Source organism: Tasmannia lanceolata, unplaced genomic scaffold, assembly GCF_043159265.1.
Source record: "Tasmannia lanceolata isolate RefF3 unplaced genomic scaffold, GAP_Taslan_0.1 ptg000004l, whole genome shotgun sequence".
NCBI lineage: Eukaryota > Viridiplantae > Streptophyta > Magnoliopsida > Canellales > Winteraceae > Tasmannia > Tasmannia lanceolata.
This window is the reverse complement of record NW_027518681.1, coordinates 4,641,106-4,655,034: the sequence shown is the minus strand read 5'-3', so window position 1 is coordinate 4,655,034 and position 13,929 is coordinate 4,641,106. Positions and strand designations below refer to the sequence as shown.

At 38.7% G+C, this 13,929-nt stretch overlaps 1 protein-coding gene across 2 annotated transcripts; it reads right to left on the bottom strand.

Annotated features, from left to right (window-relative positions):
- Window positions 1-731: 731 nt before the first annotated feature.
- On the bottom strand, window positions 732-8,779 carry ZCW7. 2 transcript variants are annotated; one of them, XM_077377714.1, is made up of 5 exons: window positions 8,083-8,768; window positions 7,837-7,981; window positions 1,993-2,155; window positions 1,610-1,810; window positions 732-1,012 (listed from the first exon to the last, which is right to left on the bottom strand). In XM_077377714.1, the coding sequence occupies exons 1-5, from the start codon at window positions 8,609-8,611 to the stop codon at window positions 1,007-1,009; spliced, it is 1,044 nt and encodes a 347-aa protein (XP_077233829.1). In that variant the 5' UTR covers window positions 8,612-8,768; the 3' UTR covers window positions 732-1,006. The 2 variants fall into 2 exon arrangements, with proteins under 2 accessions (XP_077233829.1, XP_077233830.1); XM_077377715.1 differs by lacking the exon at window positions 732-1,012 and having other exon boundaries at window positions 1,643-1,823; window positions 8,083-8,779.
- Window positions 8,780-13,929: the final 5,150 nt, after the last annotated feature.

Here is a 13,929-nt window from a genome sequence, read left to right as displayed (position 1 = left end):
AGACGCATGATTTTGAAAATTATACGGTCATAGGGTTATTGTTGTTGTTTGACACTGTTATTTTCCGAAAATAGTCCTGTTTCCAAAGACTTTACATTGCAATGTATTAGACTACCCTCAAATATGATTTATGGATCTGACCGCATTTGGGCCTGTTTAGAAAGACCCGGTTTAAAATGGGCTTAAAACAGAAGAGATGATATGTTCCAGTTGTAAAGTGAAAAACAGTCCTCGAAAGATGTTTTTACCCTGGACTTTGTAGGCCCATCAGGTAGCCCAACCCATTCACACCCCTATCAATCAAGTCCATAGTCACAAATAGTTCACTCGGGAGTTTGAGAACAGTGTCTCTCGCCATATTTTATTTTATGTAACTTTTGGGCTTATAAAGGGAAAATTTGGAAAAATAAAATACATAATATAAAATTTACGAACAAAATTAGGATAACAAATGCTATCATGAATTTAATGCAATGATTTCATGATATCTTCGCGGTAAACAATAACATATAAAGATACGCTATTTATATTTGCACTACCATATTTTGATAAAAACACAAATTCAGTAGCCTAAAGACAAGGTGAGTTTATGTCATTATCAAAAACTAGTAGTGTAAATATCAGTAGCCTAAAGATATATCAATGATTTTGAAAAATCATTGGAAAATTTCGAGATTATGTCGTTTTATAAAAAAACAAAAAAATCGCAGAGTATCAAAGACATTTGTGAGTATGATAAAGTAACACATTTTCCAAATTAAATGAGCAAAAGCACATGTAAATACATCATCTCTTTTACAGAGCTTCACATGATAACGGTACAAGGCAGCAGGTAAAACTTGCATTGTGTTTCAGTCTGAGCTATCTAAATCCTAAACAAAATCACAAAGAAATATATTACCTTTAAAATTTAGCTCAGTTTCTCTGTTACCTATATTTTTTTAGCTCTTCCGTTTTGGGGAGCTTGACCCAATGGATATTCTGCTTTAGATCTTCATCCCGTCCCTTATTCCTGCATATATTCAGAGAAAAGGAGTCCTTTATGTTGAAATGTAATGCAAATACTAAATGAAATACAACAACACACTAATCAGTCAGTTACTAAGTCCACCACAAGATCACAACAGAATTGTCCATTCCCATGCGTAATGGACATCACACCTGGTACAAAAACCAAAGCTCAAAATCTTTTGAGAAAGAATTCCCCATTTTGATTGAGGATAGGATCATCAATTCAGCACATACCACATCTCACAGGTAATTCATATAAATATTTATACATAATGCATACACCACAGTTCACATGCAATTTATAATAAAATATGTAATTTTACTGATATAGTATACCACTCATGCAGATTTTGATTTTGTGTTTCTATAGGGATGAAAATAGAAACATTTCGATTGTTTTACGTCGATTTCGGTTGAAATTCAAAACCATGGCCATGTCTGCCGTAGGCCACGCAGGTGCATAGAACAAAAGCAACAACTAAAAATGGTAATTTGGTGGATATGCACAACAAATTTGCAACATTCATAATACAATAAATTTTACCACAGATAACTTTGACATTTTTTTGGACCAAACATGTTAGAGAATACTACTTACCCTGAATCTCTTTGAACGGGAACCATCAGAACTAAAATGGGCCACCTCTGACCGAACTCTTGCAGGTTCATTTCTGTAGTTCCATGCTACTGCCTGAATTGCATTACCCCTTTCTTGATTATTTGTAGCCCTTTGTACGTTCCTGACGAAACCATCTCTGTCCCAACTGACCTCATAATCTGCTCTGAGGCGGGATCCTTGCTGCGCAAAAGCTCTGCAAGTTAGTCGGCAATACATGGATTATCCAGGTGCAATTCAAATTGAACAATCTGTGAACATAAAGGCCAAAAAAATTATTTTTGCCCATAATCAAATGAAGAATGGGAGAATCTAGTGAGAAAGAGAATCTATGGTGAAAAGGAAGCTAACTCCTTAGTCCTTACCTTTTGCATCGAACGGCCACAGAACACCTTCAATGCATTACAGAAGTCCTCATATTTCTCAAACTGAACCCAGACCTTGCACTGAAGACCAGACACAATGCCCCCACCTTTATCCACTTCAATTGTCTTACCTAGATCATCGTCGCCAGCAACATTAAGATTCCTATTTGGAGTGTCAAGGGGCATCAAGGGACAACGTGCAATTAAGATATGCAATTAGACTGTAAATCAATGAAAGCAAAAATTAAAACAAAAAACAAAAAAAAACCATCAACTAGGGTGCAAAAGCATGTTCAGGTTCCAAGTATTTCATCAGGTATAGCATTTCCAGGAACAACTTTGCAGGCTACATGTCCAGAAATCAAACAGCAGAATCATAATTTCTAGCAACTAGAATAGAAGCCTCATAGTCCAATAGTGCCCTACTGAAATGCTTATGAATGGGCACTGTAACCTTTCCCTCTTAAACCTTGACAATTAAAAGAAACAGCTGTCAAGAGAATTAGAAATCTATGAATCTGTGCCGGTGAATGTGAAGAAATGTATAAGTTGGTCGCTTAATACTGTTTCTTCTTTATTTTTTTGCTTTTGTATTTTCCCATTACATAAAACAAATCTTTCGAATGTTTTGGCATAAAGACTTCCTTGTGGAATGTAGATGTCTAGATATAGTCGATCAACTTGTCTTTCCACTTGTACTTAAAAGAATGCCCTGTTTGTTTTGTTCTTCTCTTTTTCTTCTTTTAGACATATTCCAATATTCATTAAAAAGGTTGCAAACCAGACGTTGGGTTGGCATGTGAGAGAAGATTGATGGAGTAGGCTTCATGTGCGGTGTAAATATTACGGAAAGGAAATGTACGGGTGGGAATTACATTTTTGAAACAACAGTTGGCTAATGAAATGGAAGCAACCTTTCCTTGTGAGAGGAGAATTGGAGACAAGTAAGATATCTTCACATTAGAAAACAAAAGAATCAATGATGAGCAGTTTAACCTGTAAAACGGATATTGATTCTCTACATCATCGTTTAGTGAGCTCACTGCTGACAACTCCAATTATGATGATGATAATGAGTCAGTTTCGGATTGATAAGCAAGGATTGGTTTGTAGCAAACCAAGAGGCATGATGTCAGGACAAAGAATATAGGGCTGCGAGGGCAGGGGGTTGATCATCTGGAGGTCCAAGCATCTATGGACTGCAGTGTTCCATACAATGTGTGGTGAGCACTGGTGTATTCCATTATGATACAATAGTGAAAGAGAGCTGCTAGGAAGACACATCATTGTCAGAGATGTCCCTGACAAGTGACAGCCCTCTCTATTCTGCCATCATTTCAAGGATTTTTTTACATTACAAAAGCACCATTACCTTTTAATAAAATGACAAGTGCATCCCTTATTTGCCATACTTGGCATTTTTATGAGGTCTGCCCGAGACAACCTTGACATAAGGGCATCCTCATATCATTCCCCATAATGAAATGGAAGTAGAGAAGCGAGAGGAGCAGAATTTGTGTGCAGATTAAATTCAGTTTCTTTGTACAACAAAATTATTCAATGTAAGTGATACATTACAGATAGGAGCCACAATGATGAAAATACCCCCTCAAGCTGAAGTGTTCCTTGAAACATGTTCAGCTTGTCTGCTAAGTTAAGATGGCGGGCATACAATAAGGCCCTTCATGAATATGTTTGACTAGTAACAAAGCTTGGATGAACTTCACCGTCCTCAACTTTTCCATGGATGAAGTGATAGTAAATCTCAATGTGCATTGTCCTGGCATGGAAAATTCGGTTTTAAGGTTAACTTAATGGCACTCTGGTTCTCACGGTAGAAAAATTGTGAATCTAATCTTAAATGAAGCTCATGTAAGAGATGTCTCACCCAATAAGCTCTCCTATAGTGGAGGCTAGCTCTATCTTCTACGTATGCACTAGACGTGGCCACTATCCTATGTTTCTTGCTGCTCTATGAGATGTATGCAACTATTCAACAGGATGCAAAAACTTGTGACTGGCCTGCATGTGTTTGGAATGTATGACATATTGCATATGTAAAATAGTGTATTGATGTACTCTTTTCTTTATTTTTTCCCTCTTTCCTTTCATTAACGGAAGTCATGTAATTTCTGACACAAGTGACTCCCACAAAGGGAAGCCTCCCACAACTTCTCCGTATTTTCTCTCCTCTCTTCTCTCTTCACGTCTCGAAGCTAATATGGTATCAGAACTTCTATAATCAAAGTCAACTTCAGATCCTTGGCCCTTCAAAAGGTTTTCTTCATCTCTTCATCCTGTCGTTTTTTCTATGATTTGTGGACACTGACACGAGTGTCGCATGTTGACACTGACACGGAGAGTCAGACACGGCAAACACCCAAAATTTAGAAATGGGGACACGGTTAAAATAGAAAGTATATATAATCATAATTTGTTGATACAGATTCATGTGTCGAGTTTCGACACAGATATGAGTTGTCTGACATGGCAACATCTAAAAATATAGAAATGGTGACACATACATACACCTAAAATTATTTATTATTATACAAATACGTGTCCACACACCCACATTAACTCTAGCACTCCTAGCAATACATTTAAAAGTGTCCAAAGGAGTGTCGACACGAGTGGACACCCACGTCGTGTCGGACACGGGAGGACACGTGTGTCGACAATAAATTCAAAGTGTCGGCTAAATCATAGCATTTTTTGTGATTGAAACTGGCAAATTATCCCTAAAGTTTATGTACGGCTCCCAAATTATCCTCTTTAGATCTTCGAGATCTATACCAGATTATCTCTGAAAGAGACCTCCTCTGCGTAACTTTTGTCACTGATTGGAGCCTTGTTGAAGAGGTATTAAAAGGGTTATTGTTCAACCCCTTTTTTTCTCTCCGAAATATTCAGATTTAACGAGATCCTTAGATCTCGATCTCTCCAACATGGATCAATTATTCAGATATTGTCCGATAGAGTTGTGCCATTGTTGGAGAGATCTAGCAAGTGATTTCAGATATTTTGAGTGAGGATTGAAAATAAAATTATGGTTATTTTTCTTTCCAATATTGCCACTACCCAGAAATTGCACCATGAGGGCTATTCATTGTGAGAAAAGTAACTTCAGTTTGGTTAGTTCATTGTTGTTTGTGAAAGTCATCGTGTGCTATTCAAGGGTGTGTGGTGTGCTGTTTTGGTTTAATTTTGTATCTAATGGCCGGAGAAAGTTCATCAATGGTGACCGATGAATCATCGAATAGCATGATTTTCAGTTCCAGGCACATGAAAAATCCTTGATTGCATATCAGTAATTCACCACCATTTGGTTGAATATAGTTAGTTTCAGCAATGGTTACAAAGTGTCAAGTTATTTATTGGAGTTAAACAGAAGATGCGATATATGAATGGTTCGATCCAATCTCCTAACTTTGAAGATCTCAAGGACTGAGATTGAGAGTCGAATATTTTGTTGTTGATCCCTTGGTTATTAAATTTCATCTAAGCAAAGGTATCCACGAGCAAGTATATTTAATATCTACTGCTAAAGAGACGTGAGATACAACAGACGTACTATACCTGAATTAAAATAATATGGCATGGGTGTATCCATTACACCAAGCGTCAAGGAAATAAATGATACAAATCTACACAGCTTGTAGGAAAAACTTGCTTTTTGAGTATCTGCACTTCCATTGTTAGGTATAGGGGTGTCTACGGATCCACTTCGGGTCGGATCCACCTATTGCACAGTCACGATCCATTCATATTCCTTATCGGTCGGGTCGGATTCGGATTGTTCTTCGGATCCTACTTTCCACGTCATGATCACGATCCATTTTTATTTGGACCGTCCATCGGAGTGTCCTATTATGTCCCACTAAGCCAAGTAAACAATTAATTATTTTTTTTTAAAAGAGTTATAGTGTGTTTCTATGCATTTTCTTCAACTAAATTAAAAATTTATCTATGTTTAATCTATGTGTAAAATAATGCTTGTAAACAATAAAACTAATCAAAATTAAATACACGTATATAATGTATAACTATTATCAAAGAAATTGATTCATAACAATAACATTGAGTAATAAAAAAATGATGAACTAATAATATATTCATGACCGCATATATGTTCAATAGACTAGCATAATGAAAGTAAAAACTGAGAAAATGAATCGAGAAAAAAAGACTCACCATGATAATCCTCATCAACATGACACGGAACCATCCAAAAATAGTATTGCTAGACCTGGCAAAAAGTGACCCGGACCCGCGGGTCCACCCGGCCCGCCCCTTAAATTACGGGTCCGGGTCACCGATTGGTGACCCGTTTGAAATTGACCCGCGGGTCCACCCGGCCCGTCAAAAGTGGGCCGGGTCGGGTGGACCCGCGGGTGCCCGTAGAAAAGTGAAAAGGCGGTTTTTTTCTTGGTAATTGTCATATTTTACTACATCATTTTGGTATTTTTTAGGTAATTTTTCTACTTGTGTCCTTTTTGCGGTAATTTTTCATTTCAAACTTAGTTAATTCTGAGAATCTTGCAAAAATCCGTAATGATTACTTCTCTTATTGCTAGCAACCTTTGCCCAGACCGTACTTCACCCAATCTTTGCAGCAAAGGAGAGGCTACAAGCCGAAAAATAGCCCAGGAGAAGGTGGCTAGCAAATCCCTAAATAAATAAAAAAACTCTTAAAAAATACGTCAAAAATCCGGGTGACCCGCGGGCCGGGTGCGGGTCCAATGTCAATGACCCGTAATATTTTCCGGGTCACTTTGACCCGGACCCGTACGGGCCGGGTCAAATCCGGCCCGACCCGCCCGTTTGCCAGGTCTAAGTATTGCTCTTCTAAACCATTTCTAAATAGTATTTCCTTAAGTGATAAGAAAGGTTTTGACCAAAGTACCCTTCATAGAACGGTTAACATTAACAAAATTTGGAGTGTATTTCTACAAAACATTTCGGATTGTGACTATCCAATGGGCATCTGTGGGGTGCCCATACCCAATCCGAATTTTTTCGGATCCTAGATTTGATGATCCGAAATATGCCCATGGATCCTATTCATATGTTTAGATCTCGTTCATTAACGTTCGGATTCGGACGATCTATCGGACCGTCTGGATCCATTGACACCCCTAGTTAGGTAGATGCCGAGGGCGGCCCAGTGCACGAGGCTCCTGCCATTGCGGGTCTGGGGAGTGTAGATGCCAAAAGCATTAAAAAAAAGAATATTGAGTTACTAGCTTGTTTGAACATGGAGTTTGAGCATGTTCGTGCACAAATTCTAAATTCAACTACTCTTCCATCCCTAAATAGCTCAGAACAGAAGACGGAAGAAGAAGAATAATAGTATGAAATGCCTCGGTCGAAATATCTGAGTGGAAAATCACAGATTGCAATGAGCCATGCTATTTTTGGTTGGCTTGAGAGGACAAAAGCTACTAAAGAGTACCGCAAGTGTGGCAGACATACATGAAACCCTGGGAAGTATGCCCCCAATGTCATCACTCCTCGCTTGGGTGTTTTACTTCAAGATTAGTTTATTCAATTAATGTTGAATTTTTGTTTCTAGTCATATCAAAGCTTCAATTTACCGTAATTTTCATCTTAAGTCTCCGTTTAGCTGTTATGTTGTCAAGTTAGGGAAATTAGTACAAAGGGGAAATTTGATTGTTTGAAGTCAAATTAATTCTATTTCCAGCATTAGAGAAAGGGAAAAAATAATGATGAGGATCCATACTCCGTCATTAGGCAAGGGAACCATGATGATACATTGTTAAGATGAAGTGAATTTGTAGAAGAAAAAAATTACAGACAACACATAAAGAACTTCTAACGTACCTTATTTTTCCAAATACTGAAAAAATGGTATGTGTTACCAGCATCGAAGCTTTGGACGAAACCCTTGGTTCGGCAAACCATCGTGATGGTACGCCTTCCAAAACAAGCGTGTCTGGTCCTTTCCTCCCTCCCCTCTGATAATACCCTAAAAAACAAAAGCTCAATCTTCTCATAAATTTCAATTTCATAATCAACTTCATTTTCAGTTTACAAAATTCGGATTTAGGGTTTAGGGTTTTTACGAACCTCGACTTTCAGACATGTAAAATTCCTCCCAAGATTCTTTCAACCGATCAAAATCATCAGAATTAGGTATTGAGGCGGTCAATCTGAACTTCACACCTTCGAGATTCAACTCAATGCCATCCATCCGATTAAGAACTGAACTTCTCCATTCAAGAAATCTCTTCTCTAAAACCTTAGGATCTCCTTCATCCTCATCAGAAAAAAGAGTGTTTTTATTCTTGTTCTTGAGAAACCCTAGATCTCGGATATAGAGAGAACCAGAAGCTACGGGATCTTCGCGTTTTCGCTTCTTGAGGTCTGTGGATTTGTGGAGGTGGAGATCTTCTTCAGGGATTGAGAGAGAGATTGAGAGTGAGGTTTTGAGGAAATCGAGGATTGAGCGCTTGAGATGCCACTCGTTGATGGGTTTGACAGAGGGATCAGAGCGGAAGATTGTGAGGAGGAGTTTAAGACGGGGAATGAGAGAGAGGCCGTTCTCTAGTTCTAGGGTTTCTGTCGCAGGGTGAAATTGCAGAGGTCGGAAACTCATCTCTCGCTTTGAGGTTGAATTTAGAATTAGAAAACAACAAAGGATGAGAATGATCTGTTAAAAGGTACTGTAGGGCACACAAAGTAAATTAGGGGTGCAACTTGGGTTGGGCTCAACCTGAAACCTGATGGGTTCAACCCGATTTTGGCTCGGATTGGGTAGGGTTAGGGTTGAGGCCTTGGCAGCAGGAACCCGACCTCTAATTTTATCAAGATTTTCTTAAGATTACGTTTTTTCTTTTCTTTTTTTTTTTGTATTTTTCTATTTGGTCGTAGTTGAACCTGACTCAACCCGACCTAATTTGGAGGCGGGTTGGGTTGGGTTAGGGTTCACAATTCTCAACCCGAGGCTCGGGTTGGATCGGGTTAGGGTTGAGGGAATGCCATGGGTTAGGGTTGGCCTCAACCCGACCCAACGTAGTTGCACCTCTAAAGTCAATAGGTTCTGCTCCAAAAAATCATTTTCATAAGATGATCCTAGCCTCCAATTTGTGGAGAAACCTCTATAGATCGGAGGGCTAGGACCATCCTATTGAAACGATTTTTTCCTCCACAGATCGGAGAACTAGATCATCCTATGGAAATGATTTTTGGTGCACAACCTATTTACGTTGTGGCCCATCAAATGAACGGTTTGGATATCATATGGTGTGAGCAGCACAAACTCAACTCCCAGCATGCAAAGTGGGTTTCTTATTTACAAGAATTTACTTTTTTGCATCAAGCACAAATAGCACGAAATCCATGGAAATATCCACCCAAGGAGCTTCCGGAACCGGCAATGGAGTGTACAAGCCCGCGTTGCTGCTGCTGCCCTTAGATTTTTGACACCGGACTACACGGCTTACGCCATATAAAAACTCGGATATGAAATATAGATGTAAATTTCCTTATAATTCGCCTTTAACAATTTTAAACTCCGACTCTTCTTTTACCTCATAAAAATTTGGTCATAAAAGCAAAATTTTAGCATGAAAAATGTTTGTGCAGAACATATATGAGGTACATCCATAGTTAGCAGAACCGGGAAAAAAAAAAAAACGCGTTTGATTGGTGTGCCGTTTAAAACTCTTACAACGAATAAAACTTCATTTTTTTAGGCAAACGTTTCAAACACATGTTTTTGGCCAACTTTCCAATTTTACGCCCACCATATTTTGTAAATGACAAAATTCTAAACTCATTTTCTCGTGTTTCCGTTTTTTTAACTACATTTTTTGAACCAATGCCGTATTAAACTCGAATTTTTGCTAACTATGGGGGTACACCTAGTAGGTATGGTGGTGCTAATTTAACTGCATCATGGAAAGAAGACTAATCATCTAGATTACAGAACAGTATTATTATTCCCCATGTAACCAATTTACTAAGTCTAATTCCCTATCAAGAGCTCAAAAAAATGAACCTTCATCAAGGACAAGAAATATTTTTCCCATGTTATATATTTCAGATGCCAAATCAATTGTGCCAGTGATTATCCGAATCAAAGGTGAGAAAATCAGTTGTATGCCAAATCAAAATTTTCACAAACATAATTGAATAAAATGTTGTGAATACAAAAGCATTTCCATTTAATCAATTGCCAGGCTGTGGGATGATAATCAGAAAATAAAAACTACTCATTTTTAAACTCATGATCATTTAAATAAGACTACAGTTTAATTGTAAGTGGCCAAGTTGATTGGCCACATGTAGCTTGAGCGATGAGAATGTTCTTCAATTTTATCATTTTTTCTTCATTTTCTAGTCTTAAAGTAAATTAAAATCCAACCCATGATCTCAGATGTTGCAACACTTGGATCATATCCATAGATAACAAAGTTCAACTCCAGGAAGAGTTGTATCATTATGATATAGCAGCTGGCTTAGGGTCTAGTGGTAGGAGGCAGTAGACCTTTAGATAAACAAAAGGGTCAGTCGAGGGTCTAACCAATGCTTAAAGAGTTGCATGGTCAATTTGGAACTAGATCAAATCTACTCTATTTTGTCTCAAGTTAACAAAAAACTTGGCCAAACCTGTCCCGTTCGAGCCTCTGGTTGAGTTTTTAGTCTTTAACATTGGACCCTAAAGTAACATGCCATCAAGAAAATGCTGAACATGCACACACCCATGGAAATCTAAAGAACCTTCCCAAAGGTTATTCATGTTAAGCCCATAATTCATCGGATGTTCTTCCCAAAGTAACCATTATAACCGGCTGCCAATGTATCTTCTTCTTCTTCTTCTTATTGCTAATTCAGCTTTGCATTAAGGTGAAAACATACAATAGAAGCTAAAGAAAAAAGAACATGGCAAAAGAATAGAAAGAAGTGAAGAGAGTCTACAATTCAAAAGAAAAAAAGAAGTGGAGAGAGTCTATATTAAAGAATGATGATTGCCGCCGTTTTTCTTGTTTTCCAAGCATATCTCGTAGGTTCTTTGCCCTCTCAAATCTCTCTCCTCCCACTGCCCCCTCTCTCACCAACTTGGAGACACCGATTTAAAATGGGCGTTAAACAAATTTTACTCCCATTTTCAAGTGGGAGCAAAATTTGAGCTAACGGAGCCTTAACTGAAAAGGGGATTAAGCTTATATAACTCCCTTATATCAGTCATCCAGGAACATCTTAGTTGATCTTCTTAATGTCAGCTAAATTCCCTAAATGATTCTCCAATAAACAGACCCTTTGATATTGGTGTATGGGCCTAAGTCCAGTATTTTCAAATAAGTACAATGGGGCCCACTGCATAGGATGATCCAAACCACTCATTTTTTGGGCCCCAATGTAAATAGGCTGTGCCCCAAAAAATCATTTGCATAGGATAATCCTAACCCTCTGATCTCTAGAGGGACTGCACATTATAGAAACCTCTAGATCGGAGGGTAAGGATCATCCTATGGAAATGATTTTTGGGAGTATGATGTAGACTATGCCCTGCCTAGGTGTGACATGGACGAGGATCTATGGTTAAAATGGTTCATAATAACAGTGGCTGAGCTTATGGGAAGGAAATCATCTCCATTGGGAATGTGGCTGTAACACGTCCCTGCCACAATTGCAACTGCCGCCTTAACAGTACCATCCTTGAACTGGGCATCATCCCATGCTTCTGAAAATATGGTTCATAACACGGATAAGCTTTGGAGGGCTTGAGGAAAAATAAATTGATATGTTCCTTGAGATTCTCTGCATGGCACTTTATATGTAATATCCCCAATCCTGTAAAGATGTATGGCATTTTGCATGTAATATCCCCAATCCTGTAAAGGTGTCCATGGGTGCCTCTTCCAGTACCAAACCACTCTACCATATGGGAGATTAATTCGTCAAAACACCATCTGTTTTCATAATAATCACTAACTTCTTCCAAGCCATCCATCAGTATAATGATTTTAAGACCACATTTTAGACCACTGTCATAGTCGAAGAGCCTCTAGATGTAACGTTGGCTTGAGTCATACCCTTGCCCACCATACTTGTTTGTATCCTTGAATCATTAATTTCTAACCAACATCAAGAGGAGAAAATACTGCCTGAGAAAGTACCACCACTAGCTATGCTGCAGCCTGTGTTGGTTCAGAGAATTCCTTTGTGGTTCAGAGAATTTTAAAGTGGTGTTTCCTACTTTTTAGGCGCTAGAGAATGAAATACGCAATAAAAAAGTAAGGAAATCTCGTTCGGCAAATTCGGCCCACCAAGCCTGTTTCTGTCCATTCCTATTTTTTAGCCCTAAATTGATGAGAATTTAGGAAGCGACTCCGGAGTCGCTTCCCTAGATTCTCGTCTACGTGTTTCAGCCCGATTCTATTGGAAAAAATGAGAATGGTTGCCGAACACACCCTTAAATTCCTCTATCATTCAGAGAGCAATCTGACAAATTTTGAAGCCAAGAGTGTATCAAAGAAAATTGGAGGCCACTCATCTCCAATAGTTTTATTGGTGATGTCAACTGTTGGACCATCAAACTTCAGCATTCTTCTAGTGGGCTATTCTCGTGGGGTTGTTGATCAGACGATGAGGATCAGCTGATTGGCGATGGGGCTCCCAAGATGGGCAATCCAGATTCATGATCAACCCACCAAGATCCTCCAGTACACTTGTTTGGCACATAAAGGATATGATGCAAGGGAAAAGGGCTGCACCATGAATCATTCACCAAAAGGGAAACTGATGTAATATATTGAGTTGCTATTTCTGCTGAACTTCCACATGGAGGTTTTCAAGCCATTACTTCCATTTGGGGCAGAACTTGCTGTACCGGACAAAAGTAGGCACTGAATAAACACTACCATGAATATGTGATACTTGAAACATAATTTCCTCCAATCAGAACACCAGGCGCAAACGATCTCCTGTCTCTAGTCTTTGATTAATTTCAGTTTAAGGAGCCTCAACAAGGCAACTGTTAACTGAACATTAATATTGCAATCAGCATGAGCATCTCTTAGCACTGACCTTGCATGTAGCACCTTTTTTGTGAAGTTATGATGGCTTGCTTCCATTGATACTGCTTTCTCACATGATGAATATCCCATCGAAAAGTCCAAAAGCTTTTCAAATCACCTTGCTGACAACAACCACAATACTCAAATCCCCTCTGTAATTAGACAGTAAACTTCAAGGACTGTTAAAGAGTTTTTCTGGAGCTACCATGTTTGATACCACAGGAAAGTAAGTGATTGGGATCCAAAGTTGCATCCCAACCACCGGAAAGCAAGTAATTACAGACAGTAAACTTCAAGAACTGATAATCCGGTGATTGGGATGCAACTTTGGATCCCAATCACTTGCTTTCCTGTGGTATCAAACGTGGTAGCTCCAGAAAAGCTCTTTAAAGTTTCGACCAAGAGTAGCTTTAGAACTTGGACAAGGTTTCACTGAGATCCGAACAATTCAACCCAGTAGGAAAGAGCTGCACTTGTTCAGTTAAGAGAGCTTTCAAAACAAGACGTTTATGTTAGTTGAATCCTTCACAAAGTGAAGAATCTGGTTGTAGCTCTTATTGTGCCAGTATTTTGTTGATTCTTCTCTGGTCATACTAACACCATCAGCTATCATGCTTTCCAAGTGGTTGTTCCTGGACTGTTAACAGGAACATCCAGTTTTTTTTTTTGGCTCCCTAAACAAGCTTGATATTCTTAAGCTCAATTTCTGATGATTTGGAAACCCAATTCTGGAAAGAATTGCCGATGTGATGAGATACATTCCCAATTCTGGAAAGAATTGCCAGTGTGATGAGATACATTCAGGCATTGCAAGATCTACTCTCTAAGCCATTGCTTGAGGGGGGGAAAACTCCAACAATGGTGGCTCTAAGCCCACAATCAGCAAATAAAA